Source organism: Pectinophora gossypiella, unplaced genomic scaffold, assembly GCF_024362695.1.
Source record: "Pectinophora gossypiella unplaced genomic scaffold, ilPecGoss1.1 Pgos_70, whole genome shotgun sequence".
In the NCBI taxonomy this organism is placed as follows: domain Eukaryota; kingdom Metazoa; phylum Arthropoda; class Insecta; order Lepidoptera; family Gelechiidae; genus Pectinophora; species Pectinophora gossypiella.
In genome coordinates, this window is record NW_026063280.1 from 922 (window position 1) to 27,642 (window position 26,721).

The following is a 26,721-nucleotide window of genomic DNA, read 5'->3' on the forward strand; positions in this document are numbered from 1 at the left end:
CGGAGCAGTTTCTGAAGATAGAGAAGTATTTCCATACTCGACAAGACACTCCGATCACATTCCTATACATCATTTTTACCCCCGATGCATTTTCAGGAAAAACGAAAATTTTGTATGGCGGCCATCTTGATTTTCCGCCATTTTGGTTTTTTTTCACCGGCGATTGGATTTGACCAAGATTTAAATACGTTGTGCGAAAAAATCATTGATCCAGGTGCGATAGGTTAGCCAGGCCGTAGGGTGTCTCCCTGATGCGGAGCAGTTTGCGAAGATCGAGCAGTTTTTCCATAGTCAACGGGATGTTCCGATTACAACCCCATTCACAGTTTTTACCAACGAGGCATTTTTTCAAAAAACGAAATTTTGTATGGCGGCCATCTTGTTTTTCGGCCATTTTGTTTTTTTTTACCCACAATAGAATTTGACCAAGATTTAAATAGGTTGTGCGAAAAAAAAATTGATCTAGGTATAATAGTTGCGCCAGACTGTAGGGTGTCTCCCTGATGCGGAGCAGTTTTCCAAGATCTGGAAGTTTTCCCATACTCACCGGGAGATCCAGATCACACCCCCCATACATCATTTTGACCCCCGACGCTCCTTCTGGGAGAACAACCCTGTCAGTGAGTCAGTCAGTCAGTCAGTGAGTCAGTCAGTGGGTTTGTAGCTATATATAATATAATAAATAAATATAAATATAATAACAAGACGTCGCGTGGTTCGCGAGCAGCAAGCTGCTCGCGTGTCCTGTATTAGTTCGAAGCTTTGTATGGCTGCCATCTTGTTTTCGTGAAATCAAAAAAGTTCTAGGTGCTATAGTTTTGCCAGGCCGTAGGGTGTCTCCTTGATGCGGAACAGTTTTCCAAGATGACGTTCCGATCACACCCCTATACATCATTCTTACACCCGAGACATTTTCTGGGAAAACAAAAATTTATATGGCGGCCATCTTGTTTTTCGGCCATTTTGTTTTTTTTTTTCTCCGGCAATAAAATTTGACTAAGATTTTAATAGGTATCGTGAAAACAAAAATGTTCCAGGTGCGATAGTTTCGCCAGGCCTTAGGGTGTCTCCTTGATGCGGAGCAGTTTTTGAAGGTCGGGAAGTATTTCCATACTCAACATGACATTTTGATCACATCCTTCTTACATCATATTTACCCCCGAGGCAGTTTCGAGAAAAACGAAAATTTTGTATGGCGGCCATCTTGTTTTTCCGCCATTTTGTTTTTTTTTTCAACGGCAATTAAATTTGACCAAGATTTAAATAGGTATCGTGAAAACTAAAAAGTTCCACGTGCGATAGTTTCACCAGGCCGTAGGGTGTCTCCCTGATGCGGAGCAGTTTTCCAAGATGACTTTCCGATCACACCCCTATACATCATTTTACCTCTGAGACATTTTCTGGAAAAACAATAATTTGTATGGCGGCCATCTTGTTTTTCGGCCATTTTGTTTTTTTTTCACGGGCGATAAAAATTGACTAAGATTTTATAGGTTTGGTGGCGACGGGCGACTGACTGACTGACTGAGATGCTAGCGGGCGCGGGGGGGAATGTGTGCGGGGGGCACGGGCGGCCGAACGCCCGTGGAACGCGACGTAAGCGCGGCGTCTGCGCGGCGTTCACGCAGCGCTTGTGCGGCGCTGGACAACGCGAAGCCCGCGCCCCGCAGACGGTGCGCTGACGCGACGTCCGCGCCGCGCCGACGCCGGCAGCACGCTCAGGAAACGCGTACGCTCGGCCAACGCCCAATGTGGGGGCAGCCTTAATTAGGTTTTGCTAAAAAAAAATTGATCCAGGTATAATAGTTGCGCCAGACTGTAGGGTGTCACCCTGATGCGGAGCAGTTTTCCTAGATGACGTTCCGATAACACCCCTATACATCGTTTTTACACCCGAGACATTTTCTGGACAAACAAAAATTTGTATGGCGGCCATCTTGTTTTTCGGCCATTTTGTTTTTTTTTTTCACCGGCGATAAAATTTGACCAAGATTTTATTAGGTTTGGTGAAAAAAGAATCGTTCCAGGAGCGATAGTTTTCCCAGGCCGAAGGGTGCCGCCCTGATGCGGAGCAGTTTTTGAAGGTCGGGAAGTATTTCCATACTCAATATGACATTTTGATCTCATCCCTCTTACATCATATTCACCCGAGCCATTTTCGAGAAAAACGAAAATTTTGTATGGCGGCCATCTTGTTTTTCCGCTATTTTTTTACCGCGATAGAATTTGACCAAGACTTGAATAGGTCTCGTGAAATCTAAAAATTTCTAGGTGCTATAGTTTTGCCAGGCCGTAGGGTGTCTCCCTGATGCGGAGCAGTTTTCAAAGATGACGTTCCGATCACACCCCCAATACATCATGTATACCCCCGAGGCATTTTCGGGAAAAACAAAATTTTGTATGGCGGCCATCTTGCTTTTCCGCCATTTTGATTTTTTTTCACTGGCGATAAAATTTGACCAAGGTTTAAATAAGGTTTATGAAAAAAAAATTGGTACAGGTGTGATAGTTTTGCCAGGCCGTAGGGTGTCTCCCTGATGCGGAGCAGTTTTTCAAGATCGAGAAGTACTTCCATACTCAACAGGTTGTTCCAATTACAATTCCATACACAGTTTTTACCTCCGAGACATTTTCTGGAAAAACAAAATTTTGTATGGCGGCCATCTTGTTTTTCCGCCATTTTGATTTTTTTTCACCGGCGACTGAATTTGACCAAGATTTTAATAGGCTTGGTGGAAAAAATAATGTTCTGGGTGCGATAGTTTGGCCAGGCCGTAGGGTGTCTCCCTGATGCGGAGCAGTTTTCCAAGATCTGGAAGTTTTCCCATACTCACCGGGAGGTTCCGATCACACCCTTCATACATCATTTTTACCCCCCGACGCTCCTTCTGGGAGAACAACTATGTCAGTCAGTCAATAGGTACATGGGTTTGTAGCTATATATAATATAACTAGATGTCGCGTGGTTCGCTCGCAGCAAGCGGCTCGCGTGTCTTGTTTTCCCGCCATTTTTTTACCGCGATAGAATTTGACCAAGACTTGAATAGGTCTCGTGAAATCAAAAAAGTTCTAGGTGCTATAGTTTTGCCAGGCCGTAGGGTGACCGCTGATGCGGAGCAGTTTTCCAAGATGACGTTCCGATCACACCCCTATGCATATTTTTTGACCTTGAGGAATTTTCTAGAAAAACAAAATTTTGAATGGCGGCCATCTTGTTTTTCCGCCATTTTGTTTTTTTTTTCACTGGGTTAAAATTTGACCAAGAATTAAATAGGTTTCGTGAAAACAAAAACGGTCCAGATGCGATAGTTTCGCCAGGCCGTAGGGTGCCGGCCTGATGCGGAGCAGTTTTCAAAGATCGAGAAGTATTTCCATACTCTTCAATATGTTTCGATCAAAACCCTCAGACATCATTTTACTCCTGAAGCATTTTCGGAAAAAACAAATATTTATATGGCGGCCATCTTGTTTTTCCGCCATTTTGTTTTTTTTTCACCGGCGATTGGATTTGACCAAGATTTAAATAGGTTTCGTGAAAAATTTATTGCTCCATGTTTTATAGTTTTGCCAGGACGTAGGATGTTCCCTGATGCGGAGCAGTTTTTCAAGATCGAGCAGTATTGAAATACTCAACATGACTATCCGATCACATCCCTATACATCATTTTTACCCCCGAGGCATTTTCAGGAAGAACGAAAAATTTGTATGGCGGCCATCTTGATTTTCCGCCATTTTGATTTTTTTCACCGGCAACTAAATTTGACTAAGATTTAAATAGGTTTCGTGAAAAAAATATTGCTCCAGGTATTATAGTTTTACCAGGCCGTAGGGTGTCTCCCTGATGCGGAGCAGTTATTCAAGATCAAGCAGTATTGAAATACTCAATATGACGATCCGATCACATCCCTATACATAATTTTTACCTTCGAGGCATTTTCGGGAAAAACGAAAATTTTGTATGGCGGCCATCTTGTTTTTCCGCCATTTTGGTTTTTTGTCACGGTGATTGGATTTGACCAAGATTTAAATACGTTGTGCGAAAAAATCATTGTTCCAGGTGCGATAGGTTAGCCAGGCCGTAGGGTGTCTCCCTGATGCGGAGCAGTTTTTCAAGATCGAGAAAAATTTCCATAGTCAACGGGATGTTCCAATTACTACCCCATACACAGTTTTTACCAACGAAACATTTTCTGGAAAAACAAACTTTTGTATGGCGGCCATCTTGTTTTTCCGCCATTTTGTTTTTTTTTCACCGGCGATTGGATTTGACCAAGATTTAAATAGGTTTCGTGAAAAATTTATTGCTCCATGTTTTATAGTTTTGCCAGGACGTAGGATGTCTCCCTGATGCGGAGCAGGTTTTCAAGATCGAGCAGTATTGAAATACTCAACATGACTATCCGATCACATCCCTATACATCATTTTTACCCCCGAGGCATTTTCAGGAAGAACGAAAAATTTGTATGGCGGCCATCTTGATTTTCCGCCATTTTGATTTTTTTCACCGGCAACTAAATTTGACTAAGATTTAAATAGGTTTCGTGAAAAAAATATTGCTCCAGGTATTATAGTTTTGCCAGGCCGTAGGGTGTCTCCTGATGCGGAGCAGTTATTCAAGATCAAGCAGTATTGAAATACTCAATATGACGATCCGATCACATCCCTATACATAATTTTTACCTTCGAGGCATTTTCGGGAAAAACGAAAATTTTGTATGGCGGCCATCTTGTTTTTCCGCCATTTTGGTTTTTTTTCACCTGATTGGATTTGACCAAGATTTAAATACGTTGTGCGAAAAAATCATTGTTCCAGGTGCGATAGGTTAGCCAGGCCGTAGGGTGTCTCCCTGATGCGGAGCAGTTTTTCAAGATCGAGAAAAATTTCCATAGTCAACGGGATGTTCCAATTACTACCCCATACACAGTTTTTACCAACGAAACATTTTCTGGAAAAACAAACTTTTGTATGGCGGCCATCTTGTTTTTCCGCCATTTTGATTTTTTTTCACCCACAACAGAATTTGACCAAGATTTAAATAGGTTTCGTGAAAAAAGAATCATTCCAGGTGCGATAGTTGCGCCAGGCCGTAGGGTCTCTCCCTGATGCGGAGCAGTTTTCCAAGATCTGGAAGTTTTCCCATACTCACCGGGAGATCCAGATCACTTTTCTCATACATTATTTTTACCCCCCGACGCTCCTTCTGGGAGAACAACTATGTCAGTCAGTCAGCCAGTCAATAGGTACATGGGTTTGTAGCTATATATAATATAATAATAATAATAATAACTAGATGTCGCGTGGTTCGCGCGCAGCAAGCTGCTCGCGTGTCTTGTTTCCCGCCATTTTTTTACCGCGATAGAATTTGACCAAGACTTGAATAGGTCTCGTGAAATCTAAAAAGTTCTTGGTGCTATAGTTTTGCCAGGCCGTAGGGTGTCTCCCTGATGCGGAGCAGTTTTCCAAGATGACGTTCCGATCACACCCCTATACATATTTTTTGACCTTGAGGAATTTTCTAGAAAAACAAAATTATGTATGGCGGCCATCTTGTTTTTTTTTTTCACCGGCGATAAAATTTGACGAAGATTTAAATAGTTTTTGTGAAAACAAAAAAGGTCCAGATGCGATAGTTCCACCAGGCCGTAGGGTGCCGCCCTGATGCGGAGCAGCTTTTAAAGATCGAGAAGTATTTCCATACTCCACAAGACGTTCCGATTACAACCCTATACACAGTTATTTTCCCGAGACATTTTCTAGAAAAACATTTTTTTTTATGGCGGCCATCTTGTTTTTCCGCCATTTTGATATTTTTTCACCGGTGATGGAATTTGACCAAGATTTAAATAGATTTTGTGGATGAAAATTGGTTTAGATACGATAGCTATGCCAGGACATAGGGTGCCGCCCTGATGCGGAGCAGCTTTCCAAGATCGAGAAGTATATCCATACTCAACAAGACGTTCCGATTACATCCCCATACATAATTTTTACCACCGAGACATTTTATGAAAAATCAAAATTTTGTATGGCGGCCATCTTGTTTTTCCGCCATTTTGATTTTTTTACACTCACGATAGAATTTGACCAAAATTTAAATAGGTTTTGTGAAAAAAATATTGTTCTAGGTTTTATAGTTTTGCCAGGCCGTAGGGTGTCTCCCTGATGCGGAGCAGTTATCGAAAACCAAGAAGTATTTTCAAACTCAACATGATGTTCCGATCTCAACCCTATACATCATTTTTACCCCCGAGGCATTTTCAGGAAAAATGAAAAATTTGTATGGCGGCCATCTTGATATTCCGCCATTTTGATTTTTTTTCGTCAGCAATAAAATTTGACCAAGATTTTAAAGAGTTTTGTGAAAAAATAATCGTTCCAGGTGCGATAGTTTTGCCAGGCCGTAGGGTGTCTCCCTGATGCGGAGCAGTTTTCTAAAATCTAGAAGTTTTCCCATAATCTCTGGGAGGTCCAGATCACACCCCCATACACAATTTTTAGCCCGAGACATTTTCTGGGAAAACAAATTTTTGTATGGCGGCCATCTTGTTTTTCCGCCATTTTGATTTTTTTTAGCAGGCATTGGATTTAACCACAATTTAAATATGTTTCGCGAATAAAAAATTGCTCCAGGTTTTATAGTTTTGCCAGGCCGTAGGGTGTCTCCCTGATGCGGAGCAGTTTCTGAAGATCGAGACAAATTTTTATACTCAAAAAGACGTTCCGATTACAACCCCATACACAGTTTTTACCTCCAAGATATTTTCTGGAAAAACAAAATTTTGTATGGCGGCCATCTTGTTTTTCCGCCATTTTGATTTTTTTTCACCGACAATAGAATTTGACCAAGATTTAAATAGATTTTGCGAAAAAAATATTTAACCAGGTATTATAGTTGCGCCAGACTGTAAGGTGTCTCCCTGATGCGGAGCAGTTTTCCAAGATTTGGGATTTTTCCCATACTCACCGGGAGGTCTTGATCACACCCCCAATACATCATTTTGACCCCCCGACCCTCCTTCTGGGAGAACAATTATGTCAGTGAGTGAGTCAGTCAGTCAGTCAGTGGGTTTGTAGCTATATATATTATAATAATAATAACTAGATGTCGCGTGGTTCGCTCGCAGCAAGCTGCTCGCGGGTCTTGTTTTCCCGCCATTTTTTTACGCGATAGAATTTGACCAAGACTTGAATAAGTCTCGTGAAATCAAAAAAGTTCTAGGTGCTATAGTTTTGCCAGGCCGTAGGGTGACCCCTGATGCGGAGCAGTTTTCCAAGATGACGTTCCGATCACACCCAATACATCATTTTTACCTCTGAGACATTTTCTGGAAAAACAAAAATTTGTATGGCGGCCATCTTGTTTTTCGGCCATTTTGTTTTTTTTTCACTGGCGATAAAATTTGACCAAGACTTTAATAGGCTTCGTGAAAACAAAAAAGTTCCAGGTGCGATAGTTTCACCAGGCTGTAGGGTGTCTCCCTGATGCGGAGCAGCTTTAGAAGATCGAAAAGTATTTCCATACTCAACATGATGTTTCTATGACATTCCTATACATCATTTTTACCCCGAGGCATTTTCTGGAAAAACGAAAATTTTGTATGGCGGCCATCTTGTTTTTCCGCCATTTTGATTTTTTTTCAACGGTGATAAAATTTGACCAAGATTTAAATAGGTTTTGTGAAAAAAATATTGCTCCAGGTTTTATAGTTTTGCCAGGCCGTAGGGTGTCTCCCTGATGCGGAGCAGTTTTTCAAGATCGAGCAGTATTGAAATACTCAACATGACAATCCGATCACATTCCTATACATCATTTTTACCTCCGAGGCATTTTTAGGAAAAACGAAAAATTTATATGGCGGCCATCTTGAATTTCCGCCATTTTGATTTTTTTTCAACTACAATTAAAATTGACCAAGATTTTAAAAAGCTTGGTGGAAAAAATAATGTTCTAGGTGCGATAGTTTGGCTAGGCCGTAGGGTGTCTCCCTGATGCGGAGCAGTTTTTGAAGATCAAGAAGCATTTCCGTACTCCACGTCACCTTCCGATTACAACCCTATGCACAGTTTTGACCTTCGAGACATTTTCTGGAAAAACAATTTTTTGTATGGCGGCCATCTTGTTTTTCCGCCATTTTGATTTTTTTTCACCCACAATAGAATTTGACCAAGATTTAAATAGGTTTTGCGAAAAAAATTTGACCCAGGTATAATAGTTGCGCCAGACTGTAGGGTGTCTCCCTGATGCGGAGCAGTTTTCCAAGATCTAGAAGTTTTCCCATACTCACCGGGAGATCCAGATCACACCCTCCATACATCATTTTCACCCCCCGACGCTCCTTCTGGGAGAACAATTATGTCAGTGAGTGAGTGAGTCAGTCAGTCAGTCAGTCAGTCAGTGGGTTTGTAGCTATATATAGTATAACTAGATGTCGCGTGGTTCGCTCGCAGCAAGCTGCTCGCGTGTCTTGTTTTACCGCCATTTTTTTACCGCGATAGAATTTGACCAAGACTTAAATAGGTGTCGTGAAATCAAAAAAGTTCTAGGTGCTATAGTTTTGCCAGGCCGTAGGGTGTCTCCCTGATGCGGAGCAGTTTTCCAAGATGACGTTCCGATAACACCCCTATACATCGTTTTTACACCCGAGACATTTTCTGGACAAACAAAAATTTGTATGGCGGCCATCTTGTTTTTCGGCCATTTTGTTTTTTTTTTCACCGGCGATAAAATTAAACCAAGATTTTATTAGGTTTGGTGAAAAAAGAATCGTTCCAGGAGCGATAGTTTTCCCAGGCCGTAAGGTGCCGCCCTGCTGCGGAGCAGTTTTTGAAGGTCGGGAAGTATTTCCATACTCAATATGACATTTTGATCTCATCCCTCTTACATCATATTCACCCCGAGGCATTTTCGAGAAAAACGAAAATTTTGTATGGCGGCCATCATGTTTTTCCGCCATTTTGTTTTTTTTCACCGGCGATAAAATTTGACCAGGATTTAAATAGGTATCGTGAAAACAAAAAAGTCCTAGGTGCGATAGTTTCGCCAGGCTGTAGGGTGTCTCCCTGATGCGGAGTAGCTTTCGAAGATCGAAAAGTATTTCCATACTCAACATGATGTTTCGATCACATTCCTCATACATCATTTTCACCCCCGAGGCATTTTCGGGAAAAACGAAAATTTTGTATAGCGGCCATCTTGTTCTTTCGCCATTTTGGTTTTTTTTCACCGGGGATTGGATTTGACCAAGATTTAAATATGTTTCGCGAAAGAAAAATTGCTCTAGGTTTTATAGTTTTACCAGGCCGTAGGGTGTCTCCCTGAAGCGGAGCAGTTTTTCAAGATCGAGCAGTATTGAAATACTCAACATGACGATCCGATCACATCCCTATACATTATTTCTACCCTCGAGGCATTTTCAGGAAAAACGAAAATTTTGTATGGCGGCCATCTTGTTTTTCCGCCATTTTGGTTTTTTTTCACCGGGGATTGGATTTGACCAAGATTTAAATAGGTTTCGTGAAAACAGAAAAGTTCCAGATGCGATAGTTTTGCCAGGCCGTAGGGTGTCTCCCTGATGCGGAGCAGTTTTCCAAGATCTGGAAGTTTTCCCATACTCACCGAAAGATCTTGATCAAACCCCTTATACATCATTTTTACCCCCCGACGCTCCTTCTGGGAGAACAACTATGTCAGTCAGTCAGTCAGTGGGTTTGTAGCTATATATAATATAATAATAATAATAATAACTAGATGTCGCGTGGTTCGCACGCAGCAAGCTGCTCGCGTGTCTTGTTTTCCCGCCATTTTTTTACCGCGATAGAATTTGACCAAGACTAAAATAGGTCTCGTGAAATCAAAAAAGTTCTAGGTGCTATAGTTTTGCCAGGCCGTAGGGTGTCTCCCTGATGCGCAGCAGTTTTCCAAGATGACGTTCCGATCACACCCCAATACATCATTTTTACCTCTGAGACATTTTCTGGAAAAACAAAAATTTGTATGGCGGCCATCTTGTTTTTCCGCCATTTTGATATTTTACCACCAGAGAATAGATTTGACCAAGATTTAAATAGGTTTTGTGAAAAAACAATCGTTCCAGGTGCGATAGTTTTGTCAGGCCGTAGGGTGTCTCCCTGATGCGGAGCAGGTTTTCAAGGTCGAGAAGTATTTCCATACTCAACAATACGTTCCGATTACACCCCCATACACAGTTTTTACCCACGACACATTTTCTGGAAAAATCAAATTTTGTATGGCGGCCATCTTGATTTTCCGCCATTTTGATTTTTTTTCACCCACAATAGAATTTGACCAAGATTTAAATAGGTTTTGCGAAAAAAAAATTGATCCAGATGTGATAGTTTTTCCAGGCCGTAGGGTGTCTCTCTGATGCGGAGCAGGTTTTCAAGATCGAGAAGTATTTCCATACTCAACTTGACGTTTCGATCACACCTCCCATACATAATTTTTACACCCGAGGCATTTTAAAAAAAAAAAACAAAATTTTGTATGGCGGCCATCTTGTTTTTCCGCCATTTTGTTTTTTTTTCACCCACAATAAAATTTGACCAAGATTTAAATAGGTTCTGTGAAAAAAGAATCGTTCCAGGTGCGATAGTTGCGCCAGGCCGTAGGGTCTCTCCCTGATGCGGAGCAGTTTTCCAAGATCTGGAAGTTTTCCCATACTCATCGGAAGATCTTGATCACACCCCCCATACATCATTTTTACCCCCCGGCGCTCCTTCTGGGAGAACAACCCTGTCAGTGAGTCAGTGAGTCAGTCAGTCAGTGGGTTTGTAGCTTTATATAATATAATATATATATATATATATATACTAGATGTCGCGTGGTTCGCTCGCAGCAAGCTGCTCGCGTGTCCTGTATTAGTTCGAAGCTATGTATGGCGGCCATCTTGTTTTCCCGCCATTTTTTTACCGCGATAGAATTTGACCAAGACTTGAATAGGTCTCGTGAAATCAAAAAAGTTCTAGGTGCTATAGTTTTGCCAGGCTGTAGGGTGACCCCTGATGCGGAGCAGTTTTCCAAGATGACGTTTCGATCACACCCCAATACATCATTTTTACCTCGTGAGACATTTTCTGGAAAAACAAAAATTTGTATGGCGGCCATCTTGTTTTTCGGCCATTTTGTTTTTTTTCACTGGCGATAAAATTTGACCAAGACTTTAATAGGCTTCGTGAAAACAAAAAAGTTCCAGGTGCGATAGTTTCGCCAGGCTGTAGGGTGTCTCCCTGATGCGGAGCAGCTTTCGAAGATCGAAAAGTATTTCCATACTCAACATGATGTTTCGATCATATTCCTCATACATCATTTTTACCCCCGAGGCATTTTCTGGAAAAACGAAAATTTCGTATGGCGGCCATCTTGTTTTTCCGCCATTTTGGTTTTTTTTCACCGGGGATTGAATTTGACCAAGATTTAAATAGGTTTCGTGAAAAAAATATTGCTCTAGGTTTTATAGTTTTGCCAGGCCGTAGGGTGTCTCCCTGATGCGGAGCAGTTTTTCAAGATCGAGCAGTACTGAAATACTCAACATGACGATCCGATCACATCCCTATACATCATTTTTACCCTCGAGGCATTTTCAGGAAAAACGAAAATTTTGTATGGCGGCCATCTTGTTTTTCCGCCATTTTGTTTTTTTTTCACCAGGGATTGGATTTGACCAAGATTTAAATATGTTTCGCGAAAGAAAAATTGCTCCAGGTTTTATAGTTTCGCCAGGCTGTAGGGTGTCTCCCTGATGCAGAGCAGATTTCAAAGATCGAGAAGTACTTCCATACTCAACATTACATTCCGATTACACCCCTATACATTCTTTTTACCTCTAAGACATTTTTCTGAAAAAACAAAATTTTGTATGGCGGCCATCTTGTTTTGGCGCCATTTTGATTTTTTTTCAACGACGATAAAATTTGACCAAGATTTAAATACATTGTGCGAAAAAAACATTGATCCACATGTGATAGGTTTGCCAGGCCGTAGGTTGTCTCCCTGATGCGGAGCAGGTTTTCAAGATCAAGAAGTATTTCCATACTCAACAATACGTTCCGATTACACCCCCATACACAGTTTTTACCCACGAGACATTTTTCTGGAAAAATAAAATTTTGTATGGCGGCCATCTTGTTTTTCCGCCATTTTGATTTTTTTTTTACCGGCGATTGGATTTGACCAAGATTTAAATAGGTTCTGTGAAAAAATAATCGTTCCAGGTGCGATAGTTTTGCCAGGCCGTAGGGTGTCTCCCTGATGCGGAGCAGTTTTTGAAGATCGAGAAGTATTTCCATACTCAACAAGACGTTCCGATCACACCCCCATACATAATTTTTAGCCCCGAGACATTTTCTGGAAAAATAAAATTTTGTATGGCGGCCATCTTGTTTTTCCGCCATTTTGATTTTTTTTTACTCACGATAGAATTTGACCAAGATTTAAATAGGTTTTGCGGAAAAAAAATTGATCCAGGTATAATAGTTTTGCCAGACTGTAGGGTGTCTCCCTGATGCGGAGCAGTTTTCCAAGATCTGGAAGTTTTCCCATACTCACCGGGAGATCCAGATCACTTTTCTCATACATTATTTTTACCCCCCGACGCTCCTTCTGGGAGAACAATTATGTCAGTGAGTCAGTCAGTCAGTCAGTACATGGGTTTGTAGCTATATAAAATAGTAGTAGTATATTATTGGGCATTCTGCCCCACCTATCGTTCGCTCTGCTCACGACCGTTCGCTGCGCTCACTTAGGTGGGTGGAATGCCCAATAATATAAAATAACACATTAATTACCCATCACAAGACAACACCAAGAACAAAATCAAGAATAACAACAAAAATAAAATGTGAAAGAAGTAAGTTATTGAAAAATGTTTTAACAAGTTGAAACAAGGTTCAAGTCTCAACAAGTTTAAACAAGGTTCATGCTTTAATAATTCTATTTTGTATGTACTTACAATAGATGTTGTGAATACTGCCCACTGCAAGATGATGTTTAACACAATGTAAACATGATAAAAGTGTAAGTAATCGTGATAAACAGAATTTTAACTTCGCTAAATCTTTGAATAAGAATCGAATCTGCGTTTGTAATCAAAGTGATCAAAGTAACTAATCAAAGTGATTCAATGTTAATTTGAAGTACTTAAGTATCAGAAAATTTTTATTTACGAGTTTACGAGTGTGTAAGTATTGATGTTAGGCGTAATTAAAGAAAATAAGGTAGGTAAGGCGTAATGCTTTTATTTGTTCAATCGTGTTCAATCTACATGTTTGTCAGAGTAAAATCGTGGTTCATCTTCAAAGTTTTTGTCAATTCGTGTAACTAGCTTCTGTAACAACTTCCACTCATCGCTGTCATCCGGAGTCTGCAGCTTGATTCGTAGAAGAGCCTTGCGCCAGACTTCTCTTGAATCAGTGTTGTTCACGTCGTTGGCATGGTATATCTTCAAGTCCACCACGTATTCGCCATCCAAGCTAGTTGTACGCCGCTCTGACCCGTTCGCCACCTTGTTCACGAAGTACGATACGATCCTCTTGTCGCTTCCTTCATTGCCGACCGTGCGCCCGTGAGTTAGCCCGAAGATGTCGTGTGTCTTTGCTTTCTTCCTATAATAAAAAGAAAATATATTTTAGAGTTACAAAGTAATAAAAACCAACTTGCTGTCATATTTGATAATAAATATAAATAGTTAAAACATTGGTGAATGTATGGAATGTAGGGAATGTATACTTGTTCGAGAGATAACGATAACATAAATAAAAACAAAGTGATTCTTGTGATACGTCCCCACAGGGATTCGAACCCGGGGCCTCCGGATCGTGAGCCCAACGCTCAACCACTGGACCACGGAGGCCATAAACAGCAGGAACAGCAGGAGCCTTTAAACTGAGGGATACGGACCGTTCTCGAACGTAAAGTAATGAACCGGATCGTAAATTGACTCGACAGGGAATCGAACCCGTGACTTCTGTTGAAGAAATCAAGGTATCAAGCCAATGCACCACCTGCTGAAAAAAATATTGACATGTCACATGGTTAATTATACTCACTTTGTATTCTCCTGGTCAATCGACGAAATCGACGGAGGGGCTCGCGAACGCTTCATTTGGCGTGCAACAGGAGTCTTCTTTGTAGATCCCTGCTTCGGAATAACTTCAAATTCTGAATCGGACCTGAAACAAAATAAATCAAATCAAATCAATGTAATGTACTGCACTGTAACTGTAGAAATTCTTTGGGTGATGTGTACTCCCCACACTAATAGGTGAAGCAGAACTTCTAAGTTAAACCTCCAAAATTATGTGATGGAGAACTTACATAGTGCTCAGAAGTGGAACTTGTTTTAGCTTGAAGTGTTCACTTGCACAGCGCCGGGGTCGACTCAGGGCTGGTAAGCGGTGGCTGGTGTCGCTCAGGGCTCAACTCTCTTCACTGAGGAGCGGGGTTACTCAACTCTTTTCGGCGAGGAGGTTCTTGATCTGCTTCTGATAATTTTTACCAAAGACTTCGCTGTTTTATACCCCAAAACTAAAATTAAGCAAAAATGTTACATCGTAATTTAAAAAGCCTTAAAGCCTATTTAATTCGTTGACATACGTCCTTTTCGAAAATATTTCATTTGGGATACCATGTTACAGCTCACGAAAACCTGCAACGTAAATTGAATAAAGCACTGAAAACCATTTAACATGAACTCTACCTATTATAAAAACTGCAAGCAAAAGCAACCTAATTCAATTACTGGTCGACCCACACGAGCGTTCGTGCTATACGTTAGAAAAACGATATGGTTCGCGGTCTGAGCGCCGCGTTTGCGTCAAATGTACGTTCGCGGAGTGCAAACGTTCACGAAACGCCCGTGTGAGGTTGACGTAATGATGAGCATTGACAAAAAATATTTAAAGTCATCTTTTTTCGATGAACAAATAGCTCACGGAATATTGCAACATCAATTCAAAAAAGCAATACCAGCATACCTACTTAATACGTAATACTTTTAATTACACGTGTCTAATACTTACTCAGAATTAGGTACCATACATATTTCGTCCGTTGAAGCCCTCGTACGTTTGAACCTCAAGATATATTTCAGAATTACTGTGATTTACCAAAAAGGTGAGTTTGAATTAAAATAAGTTTACCTAAGTACTGTAATTCAGTTATTTTTTTCATAAATCAATAATTATGAACTTATGAGCTAATAACTTTAAATTTCTTACAGCCTACTTATTAAAAATTAAGTAGAAGATCCACGATCTGCACCGATACACAGAGGAAGTTATTTCAACAACTTACAACAAAAAGTGAGTAAGAACAAAATTATACTTAAGTAAATACTTATTTAAACTATAAAAAAATGGTTAGTGAACTAATAAAATTACGAAATATTTACAGGTCAAAAAGGGAATCGCTCTCTTGCTGCGATTCATGAGTGAAAATTCAAGAAAGTACTATTAAAGTCAACGATCACTCTCGAGGTAAGAGTGCACAATATTTATTTTCATACGCACCTAATCTAGCTCAAAAAACCGGTAAACGATGAAGATATTGATTTAATTCTAACTTTCAGATACGAGGTGACTACCATTCTTTATCGACTTGAAGCTAGCCAGATGACGAGTTGATGTAGACCCTTAAATGGTAAGTCTGAATAGTGTCATAATTAAAGTTAGTTTAGGTTATCGACATTTGCCTATTTATTAATATATAAATGCATGTTTCACAGATTATACTCGGGTTGAACTTATAATCATCTTTAAGGACTCTCCACATCGACGCTACTCGCGCAGTCGAAGAGCTCCTGATTTCCTGCTTCAAATAATTGTATGTAACTACTTTTAATTTATCTCTCTCTCTGTCTGATTAAGAGAAAGCCTGTGCCCAGCAGTTTATGTTAAGTTATAATATTAATTAGTATTTAGATCGCCTTATAGTCTATAGGTTTTACTCAATTCGTCTCATAATTAAAACAATATCACAAAAGTGTCTTTATAGATTTTGGTAGGAAGGTTCTTTTTTTTTTGAACCATTTTCGATTTTATTTAAAATGGGTTACTGCTCTGTGTGTAATGTTAATGTTAATGGAAGACAGTGGACTGGACATTTCCGTAGCAGTAAGCACAAAAATAATTGTACTGCTCCGCTTTATGATAACGTAGAGATCATAACATCCGCTTTTAAAGGACGTATAGTAAGTTATCGAATTATTGCATCTAATGAAGAAGCAAAAAACTTACCTTCTTTATTTTTAAACAACATTCGTAAACAAATTAGATCTCTTGTAAATCACGCCTTACAAGTTCACACTTCTGTTAAAATTAACTTCGAATTTTTTTTATCTTTTCTTTTGCCTAAAACTGACGTACAAGAAGTAAAGTCGTTTGCTACAAAGAACTTTACAATTCACTTAAATTTTGACTTTGATAATCTTTATAACGAAGTTGTTTCTTTTCTGTTGAATAAAGTAGGGGAATTTGAAGAAAGAGACAGTGGTTGGACATTTTTAAGCAATTCACACCTTGAAATAAATATAAATAAATATCAGCCTTTAAGCGGTTCCAGCTTTATCTCTTTGCCTAAATATATAAGAAACAAAAAAGCATGCCTCAATATACAAAACAAGGATGACTTTTGTTTCTTATGGTGTGTAACCGCTGCTCTGTATCCTTCAAAAAAGCACCCAGAGCGGGTATCATCGTATCCCCATTTTCAACAAGTACTAAACATTAAAGACTTAAATTTTCCGATCACTTTCTCAGATATTTCTATATTTGAAAAAAATAACCCTAGTTTGAGTATTTTTGTTTATGGATTAAAAAATGGTAAAGAAATAACAGGTCCGTTATACAAATCAGAGTCGACCATAAAGAACGATAAACGTAAAGTTGTACATCTTTTGTTCCTAGAAAACGATACATCGTCTCATTTTTGTCTAATCAAAGACTTGACTCGTCTTGTTAGAAACCAAATTACTAAACATCACGAAAAAGTTTATTACTGTGAAAACTGTTTGTTATTTTTCCACTCAGTTGAACGCATCAATAGTCATTTATGCGAAGGAACTGTTACTGTTTTACCAGAAGAGGGTTCATTTATTACATTTAAAAATTACAACAGAAAACAAGACATTCCGTTTGTTATCTATGCCGATTTCGAAACAATTCTGCGACCTATTCAAGACAATGACTGTGATACTGCTAACACAACAAAATTGCAATGTCACGTGCCCGCGGCGTTTGCGTATAATATTGTGTCTTCCATTGATCCTAATTTTAACCAATTTAGAATTTATCGTGGTAGAGATTGTGTTAATAAATTCATAAATATGCTTTTGGATGATGCTAAGGAAATTAATACTTTATTGAATACGAATCGAGGAATGAAATTTACTGAAAGTGATGCTCGTGATTTCGAAAAATCTTTATATTGCCACATTTGTAATAATTTTTTATGGGGGAAAAAAGTTAGAGATCATTGTCATATTACTGGAAAGTATCGCGGAGCAGCCCATCGTCATTGTAATTTACAATTTAAAGTTCCTAAATGTATCCCGATCTTTTTCCATAATTTATCTGGCTACGATTGCCATTTATTTATTAAGCAGTTAGGAGAGGTTCCTGGAAAAATAACAATAATACCTAAAACGAAGGAAAAGTACACCTCGTTTTCTAAATTTGTTCCTATCAACGAAAAAGAGTACATACATTTACGTTTCGTAGATTCTTTTAATTTCTTAGGAACGAGTTTAGACAAACTAACCAAAACAATGAAAACTGAGGATTTTGTTTATCTTCGGCGTCATTTTCCTGAAGAGGAAAAATTCAAATTATTGACTCGTAAGGGAGTGTATCCGTATGATTATATGTCAAGTTGGGATAATTACGAAGAAACCGCACTGCCATCGAAGTCTTGTTTTTTTAATTCATTAAATAATGATCCAATTTCCGATGATGATTACAATCACGCGATGTCTGTATGGTCGCGATTTAGTTTGACTAGTTTAGGAGAGTATACTGACTTGTATCTCAAATCGGATGTTCTTCTGTTAACAGATATATTTCAGAATTTTCGTAAGACCTGTAAGCGACATTACACTCTCGACCCTGCCTTTTACATCTCAGCGCCAAGCCTATCGTTTGACGCTATGTTATTAATAACAGGAATCAAACTTGAACTTATATCTGACATAGAAATTACCCGAATGATTCAAGACGGAATTCGAGGTGGATTATGTATGTGTTCGCATCGCTATGCTAAAGCTAACAATAAATATATTAATGAATACGATGAATCACAACCCGAGTCTTATATCGTTTATGTGGATTGTAATAATCTTTATGGTTTCAGTATGTGTCAATATTTACCATACGCGAATTTCAGGTTTTTGCTTGAAAGCGAATTAAATGATTTTAACGTTTCAAGTATACCCGACAACAATGCCTGGGGTTACATACTTGAAGTAGATCTGTTATATCCTGACCATTTACATCAATACCACAACGATCTTCCATTTTGTGCAGAAAAGTGCATTCCTCCTGGTGGTAAAACTAAAAAACTCGTTCCAAACTTATATAATAAATACAAATATGTGATTCATTACGTACACCTAAAAAAGTGTATAGAGCATGGTTTAATATTACGTAAAATCCATCGAGTTATTACCTTTAGACAGAGCGCATACTTAAAACAATATATTGATTTAAATACCGAGTTACGCAAAAAAGCAACAAGCGTATTTGAGCAGGACCTATTTAAATTATTTAATAATAGTACATTTGGAAAAACGTTAGAAAATACCGAAAATAGAGTGAATGTCCAATTAGTTAATAGTTGGAAGGATGAAAACAATATAACAAAAAAGTCTACCCAAGCGGAGCGATTGATAGCTAGTCCTTATTTTCATAGTGTTTCAGTGTTCACGGAGAACTTAGTTGCTATACAAATGAAGCCCGACCAGATTGTTTTAGATAAACCAATATACATAGGGTTTACAGTGTTAGAGTTATCAAAATCCCATATGTTTCACTTTCACTATAATGTCATCAAGCCCTTTTATAAAGATAGAGTACAATTGTGCTATATGGATACCGACTCGTTTTTGTATTTAATACATACAAAAGATTTTTATCTGGACATAAAAAGTACTTTTCATAGTTATTTCGATACAAGTAATTACGACGAGCAAAACCAATGGTGCCTTCCTATTAAAAACAAAAAAGTTCCTGGTCTTTTTAAAGATGAGATGGGAGGAAAGATTATTACTGACTTTGTCGGTTTACGCTCAAAACTTTATTGCGTGAAAAATTGTGATCAAGTTATCAAAAAGGCTAAAGGCGTAAAGTCCTCAGTAGTACGTGACTTAACCATTACAGACTATGAAAAAGTTCTCTTTGATAATGAAATAATTAAAAGAAAAAATATTTTGTTCAAGTCGATAAAACATCAAATATTCACACAAAGCGTAAATAAAGTTGCATTATCTAACAGCGATGACAAACGATCGATATGTACCGATAAAATTAGAACCCGAGCTTGGGGAAACGCTTTAACTTTTAAAAACCTAGATTATGAGTAAAACCTAAAGACCATCTCAAATAATCATAAGTAGTAATATAATAAATTACTTAATAATTATTAACTTAAATTTGTATAAAATTGGTTACGAATTATTTATTATTTATTTATTAAAAATAAGCACAGTACTTAATACATTTTTTTACAATTGACGGTGCAACAAAAACCAACTTTGGTTTATCCGTACACCGACATTCACCATCGTCGCTTCCAATTTGCAACATAATATCATGCTCGAACAAATAGTACAATAAATTGGAACATGTAGGTAGGAATTTATACACTTGCAAGCGAAGTACACAAAAACTAGTTCGCTGCATCAGCTTCACCCCGCGCGTCACACGTAACTACCGGACAGCGCGACACACAGGAGGTTTTTGCGGCTTCTCTAATATTTTTCCTGATTTAAGAAATGGTGCTTTAGTTTGTATTTAATGTTAAGTTCAGTGATTTCATTTTTAAGGTTAGTAGGTAAGTCATTAATTAATTTTGGTACTTGATATTTTAGTAATTGTTTTCCATATAAGTTGTTAAATTTTGGTATTTTTAAGGTTAGTTTTGAAGCACTACGTGTATTTATTATGGGTTTAATAATATGTTGCAGATTTAGGTCAAAAAAGTTTTCAGAGAGGAGTGTATATTTAATTTGGTCGTGTATAGGCATGATTTTGCAGTGCTGAAATAGGTGTAAGTAATTGTTCTTATGCTTCGTTTTAATTTTAGGAGGCACAATGGCTTTCAATAGTCTTAATTGCAATCTGTATATTGCATCAAGATGTGTCTTACACGTTCTACCATAGCTACTCAACCCATAATGTATTATTGTTTCTCCTAAGGCTTTATATAAGTACAAAAGTATATGGTAGGGAATTTTGTTCTTAACAAGTGTAAACTTTGACAGCATTGCTCGTAATTTGTCGCTTACAAGATTAATGTGCTCAGTCCACTTAAGGCGGTCATCAATTACTAAACCAAGGTATTTTTGTTTTTTGACTACCTCCACTGGCGTGCAAGAGCAGTTTGGTATATCTGCATGCAGACATGCATGATTATGAGCAATCAAGCGCAAGCTTTGTTGTTTCCTGTTCTGGCTGGAGCTTATATACATTAGTTTTGTTTTGTCGGCATTGAGCGCGAGACCAGCGTCATGAGACCATTTAGTGAGCAGTGTAAAGTCCATTTGTAGATTTTTAAGGGCTAAATCTAGATCCTTGTCAGCTGATATAAGACATGTATCATCAGCGAACTGGTAGACCTCACAGTTTTTGATGAGGTTAACCAAGTCGTTAACATAGGTAATAAAGTGCAATGGACCCAACACTGAACCTTGCGCTGTACCTTCTGTAACCAAAACTCTTCTACTTACAGAACCCCCTATTTTGAGTGTGTCAATAATTGTACATTGTACTTATTTCCTAACATAGTTTAAGTTTACTAACAAAATTTACTATACTTATTTAATGTTTTATAAGTACTTTCTAATTTTTTTATACAATAAAATATTATATTCAATATAAATGTTTTTTTTTATTTTATCATAAGAAATTTTACCTCCTTACCTATGAAAGTTGTCTCAAGGATACGAGTAATCTCATGACTAATTTCACGAGTGACAAGCAACTAGTGTCTCTGCCTACTCTATTAGGGATTACGAGCGTGATCGTGAGTTTATGGTTGTTGATTACTTGACCTACATTGATGTCATCATTCATCAAGTCAGCGAATTTATAAGAATGTAGCAACTGCTAGCATCAGTGATGTGCCGTTCTCGGGAATGTTCCCAAAGTGGGAATGTTTCCGTTGCAAAAACTTTTTAGTAGTAAAATAATGGCTGTTTTTCTTTTTCAAATTGTTCTTTTTTGTGCTCTATAATGTTATCTGCGTAAAGGTTAGGTAATAAAGCTCTTTTTATCATAAATTTTCCGTCTTTTACTGCTGGGTACATTCCCTAAGTGGGAAAATTCTCGGGAACGACACATCACTGGTAAGCACAATACGTCATTCTAGCAAATTTTGCAAAAATCGTGCATTTTGTGTATTTTGCATTTTATTTGCAATCTACACTTTAATACCTTCAAGGTGCGTCATTCATTTTTAAAACTCGAAGAGGTTAGACACGACACGAGTGCATCTACTTGGTAAGTCAATATTATTATTTTATTTTTTATTATATTACTTGTATTTTTTATGTATTGTGACGTTAATTCTAAATTATAAGTCTGCAGACCCTGTAAAAACGGAATAACGCTAGGAAGATATACAGATAGTTCTAAATTGTGTTTATTTTAGAAAAACTTTATTTTCTTTTGTATTTATATGTCTTTCTTATCTTATGTTTTTGTTTAACAGATCAACATGACGACGTCATCTGAAGACATCACGTACATGTTCGAACAACATGCGCAAGACCCGCTGGCAAACTTTGATGAAGATTATCCAGAGTTGGCCAGACTCCACCGCGAACCAAAGAAGAGGAAGCCTGCCAAGCGAAATGTTAGCGTGCAGTGCGTCTCAAAAAAAATACGTCATAAGGACACATCATCCTTCGTGCCACAAAACCACCACAGCCCGGGCACTCGACTAATTAGAGTCCAAGTTGTCGATCTAGAGAACAGTCCTCAAGTTACTCATGACAACGGGGACCCTGAAGAAAACATTTTAATGAGCGCCCAGTACGTGGTACATAAGGATTCCTATGATGAAGTGTTAACGCAGACAGAAGCACTTATCGCAAACATATCAAAAAAGTTGTGTAATTATCATTTCTAGTGCAATAAATATTTTATATTTATTCTGGTGTTTTTATTTATTTTTCTTCTAAAGCAATTTATTAAAGGTAAAAATAAAACTATTTTTTCATTCATTACACAATAAATTTATTATTTTCTATACACCATTTTTTAATACACAATACATTTTTCAAAGCACATGATTTAGAATGGTTTATACAGTTATATTTTTTTTCATTTTTCGTATATTTATCATATAATTTAGAAAGGTTAGGACATTCTTTTTCACTCAAATCGGTCACTTCGCAATTAGAGCCTAATTCTTTTATCCACTTTACTTTTTCTAATCCTTTAGTAAGAATGTTTTTATTTGCTAAATAAGGCTGTATAATACGTTTGAATTCTCGATGATCTATAAATCCTTCACTCCAATATATTTTACGATTTTTTTCGAGCCATGTAACTTGTTTTTTTTCTTCCCTTGTTAGAGTATTATACGAGTATGGAGGTTTAATCAAAAAAGTTTGCGTATAATCACTGGTTGCTATAGCGAGCTCCTTTATTATGAAGTTATTTCTAAGATCCTTAAAACCTTGAACATCAACGATTATTGTTTGCGAATTCATGATATTTTTTTAACCACCCCACAGAGCGGTTTATATTCAACTATGCAATCGTTCAAAATTAAGCAATATGCCGAAGTTAGATCTGGTATTTCGGTATTGGTTTCTATTTCCACTCGCACATTTACTACAGGTCCAGACTTCAAATTATCAACCTGTCTCGAACAATCTATCACAAATAACGGAGCTATTTCTTTAAATTCTTTTGCACTTAGTAATGGTTCTGTTCGGCGTCCATAATAAGACTGTTGAAACCTCGCGTATTGTTCGTATAATAAAGCTATATTATTGTTTGAAAAATTGACATTTAAATTTTCATAAGGGAAATAAGTGGAATTTAGGTATACTTTAACATCACGTAAATTGCAATGGTCGAATCGAGACATGTCTGCGTCACCATTATTTTTTCTATTAGTTTGCAAACCAATTATGACGTATCTAGGTTTTTCGATTTGTGATGAAGTTTTAATTGACCACGTATGTTTTGTAGTTTTTGGTAAAGTAGGATATTCATAAAGGTTCCAATTTCTAAAAGCTAATTGGACTGGTCTATCCCTTTCTAAATGTTTCAATAAATTAATTTTTTCTTTATCGGAAACTTTCACGTGTGGCACACGCCATACTATTTTATTTATCTGAATATCGTTAACAATCTCTCCAGTATTTAATTTTAATGCATTAAGATTAGTATTACTACGTAACAAAATAAGTTCGTGTCTGCAATTAATGATAATTTTCTTATAGTCCTCTGCAAACCCTAGTATATTACAGAGGGGAATAGAAGCAGAAAAAATACCTGAATTTATATTTTTTGTGCCATTAATATCCCACCCCCACACTTTAGACATTTTTGATTCACACTCATTCATAGATAATAAAGATTTTATAGTAGTGGTTACGCCAGCATTTTTTATTCTATCTATTTCGATACCATTCAGTTCATATCGAATATCTTGAAAAAAGTAAAGTAATGGATTGTTTGTAAACTGAACAGACGAAGCTATTTCTTTCGAATCTCTCTTGCCGACGAGCACTTTTCCTTCTAGATATAGAGTGCTGGCTGATGGTAAAACATATAAATCTTGCTGGTTGATCGGGATGCGTATTTCATCGTTCCTGTTGAAACTTGTCACATACGGTTTATAAGAATGAAATTCAATACCGTCAATGCTGTTGTCGTAAGTAGGTGTAGATGATATATCTAAAATATTCATTTTTTCAAACCAATTTGTTTGAGGAAATTTATATTTTCAGCAGATAAATTATTACACTTCTTAGATGTTCTTTTGTTGATGCCTCGAGAATAACTGGTATTTTTAATTGAAGGAGTCGTCATTTTATTATAGATTATCATGTTTTCTTTAGATGGAAATATAGTTGTACTTCTTCCCCACGTAAATTAATTAAATTGTTGTATGCGTCTAATAATCTTATGTGAATACAACTTATATTACTTTGATTTACTGGAAAGTAAATTATTTTTGTAGGGCTTTCTATAATTCTGTAACCAGGTGGTGCGTTAGGAGCAAATTCATAAATAATATGGCTTGGTTTTCCGTTTATAAATGATCCACTCACTATATCACATTCAACCCTCACCACAGTCGTCGGTAAAATGTTAACGGGAAGGTGAGACGTGTGTAATATATTTCCCTCTAGAACCTGATTAGAAAATCCCAATAAATGGCCTAAAGAATCATGTTTTTCAAAATTAATATCTTTAGAACAAAATAACGATGTTGTCATTGTATTATTGTTGCATGACAGATTGAATGGTACGTCAATTTTGGTTCTTATATAATCATTTATATCTTGAAGTTCATAGGTACCTTCAGGTATTTCGATGACTTTGTTTTCACCGTAGTATAATTTATTGTTTCTTTTATCAATATTTGGAATAGAATTAAATGTTGCTAAATACAATAGTGCACATTCGTACTCGCCTTCTAATTGTAAAGTTGGTGTATAATATGTAGATAGAAGAGCGGAGTTCCCAGTTATTGATAGTGTAAAAGACATGGTGCAAATGATAAAATAAAAAAATGTTTCCTTACTTTATACATAATTTATTTAAACCAAAAGTTAATTAAGAATTCTAAACACAAATGGCCACATTTAACAGAATTGAATTCTTGAAACCTTGTATAGTTATAAAATAATTCACAGTTCTGAACATAGTATAAAAATTCCAACGGGGGTTTTAAATCCCCATAACTATCAAAGTATTCGCAATAATTGTTTACTTTGACATAAGCTACCCAATGTGTTCCGTTATTTTCAGAGTTATCCAAATTTATAATACCACATTCAATAAGATTAGATTTTGTAGGTAATTGATCTTTCATATACACACCTCGAAAATAAGGTATATGTATGGCGAGTTTTAGAATATCCACATTACTAAGTGCACGATTAGGTAGCTTACTAATTAGTTTTTTGCATGATTAATGTATAATCCATTGCCTTTTTTGTACGGCCTAACAAATAAACCTTTCCCTATTTTTCTCATTTCCATTGCCCTATTGTGACGTTCCGTTTCTCGTAAACTCTGTTGGCTAGCTTTGTATTCATTAAGAGTTTTAGCAATACCCGCTGCACCCCCGGCTAAAGTGCCTAGTGCCGATAATCCAGCAAAAATTGGAACTAGTGGTAAAATTCCTCCTGTCTTCGGCAAAGGCAAAACGCGAGGCACTCTAATTTTATGATTTTTAGAGACAAGTTTCTTCGCAGCGAGATAAGCACATCTAATCATAGTCTTGTTATCTTTTGGGTTACTGTTTTTTACGTGTTTACGAATCTTGGAAACCAGAGAACCAAATTTTTTTAATCCACTTCCAGTTTTTAATTTAGCCTTCATAACTTTGCTAACCAACCATGAAGCAAGTTTTTCACCTTTGCTTGATTTTTTTGATTTCAGTTGATGTTTAGCCATGTTAAGTAATTGTAAATCTGCCTTATGTCGATTTTTCAAATCAGAATATTTTGAATATGATATGTCGTGAGCCTTACAAGCTTCGTCTAATCCGTTTACTCCTTTATCACCACGCAGTAAACGTTTTTCTAACTTGGTTCCTGGACCGCAGTAATTATATCCAGGTAAATGTAACTCGAACGGTAAATTGTTTATTAAATTATTGAGAAGTCCACTGCCTTGCATTGCTTGTTTTATAATGTTATGGATTTAAATTGAAAATCATATTTATATAAAGTGATTTATTGCACAATAGCCTTATTGTTAATCCAGCTATTATAACTATCACTAAGTCCTAACCATTTTACATACAATTTATTACCTTGTTTCTTAATTACTTTTTCTATAAGATACACATCAGGGTAACATGTTTTCTGAAGTTCTTGTTGATAAAAAGCCCCAGATATTGGTATTTCTCTTTGGTCTTCAACTAAATATGTTACAGGGACAGTTTTATTCACTTTTCTTATCTTAAATATTTCAGTAGACCAATTAGGGGTGTATCCCTTATGAAAGCTACTTTTATATTTGCTTATACGTACGTAATCACCAATTTTAAATTTATTCTTAGTTAACGAAGACAGTTTATTTAGCTTAGACTGAATATTTTCTTTCACCATAGCTGCATTATTACGATTAACTTCAACTGGTTTATATTTAGTAGTACGATGCTTTGTATTGTTGTATGTTTTCACTACAACGTTTAATGATTTGTCAATCCAATTATAACTTCCATTTAAACTAAATAATTTGTAAAGATTATTTTTTAAAGTTTTAATTAATCTCTCCACAATTGATGCCTTTTTG

General features: G+C 37.2%; 2 protein-coding genes and 1 long non-coding RNA gene across 3 annotated transcripts; all 3 read left to right on the plus strand.

Annotated features, from left to right (window-relative positions):
- The first annotated feature begins 14,591 nt into the window (after positions 1-14,591).
- LOC126381641 (uncharacterized) lies at positions 14,592-15,834 on the plus strand. Its single transcript, XR_007568909.1, has 5 exons — positions 14,592-15,133; positions 15,240-15,321; positions 15,413-15,495; positions 15,588-15,658; positions 15,744-15,834. It is a non-coding gene; the product is annotated as an uncharacterized LOC126381641 (long non-coding RNA).
- Positions 15,835-16,648: 814 nt separating this feature from the next.
- LOC126381640 (uncharacterized) lies at positions 16,649-20,389 on the plus strand. Its single transcript, XM_050031096.1, has 2 exons — positions 16,649-20,062; positions 20,196-20,389. The coding sequence occupies exon 1, from the start codon at positions 17,343-17,345 to the stop codon at positions 19,590-19,592; it is 2,250 nt and encodes a 749-aa protein (XP_049887053.1). The 5' UTR covers positions 16,649-17,342; the 3' UTR covers positions 19,593-20,062; positions 20,196-20,389.
- A 918-nt stretch (positions 20,390-21,307) lies between these two features.
- Positions 21,308-22,382, plus strand: LOC126381639 (uncharacterized). The gene is made up of 2 exons (XM_050031095.1): positions 21,308-21,729; positions 21,941-22,382. The coding sequence occupies exon 2, from the start codon at positions 21,947-21,949 to the stop codon at positions 22,358-22,360; it is 414 nt and encodes a 137-aa protein (XP_049887052.1). The 5' UTR covers positions 21,308-21,729; positions 21,941-21,946; the 3' UTR covers positions 22,361-22,382.
- Positions 22,383-26,721: the final 4,339 nt, after the last annotated feature.

Excerpts from the sequence above, each read along its gene's own strand:
- LOC126381640 (XM_050031096.1), top strand. The coding sequence starts at position 17,343 with ATGCTTTTGGATGATGCTAAGGAAATTAATACTTTATTGAATACGAAT.
- LOC126381639 (XM_050031095.1), top strand. The coding sequence starts at position 21,947 with ATGACGACGTCATCTGAAGACATCACGTACATGTTCGAACAACATGCG.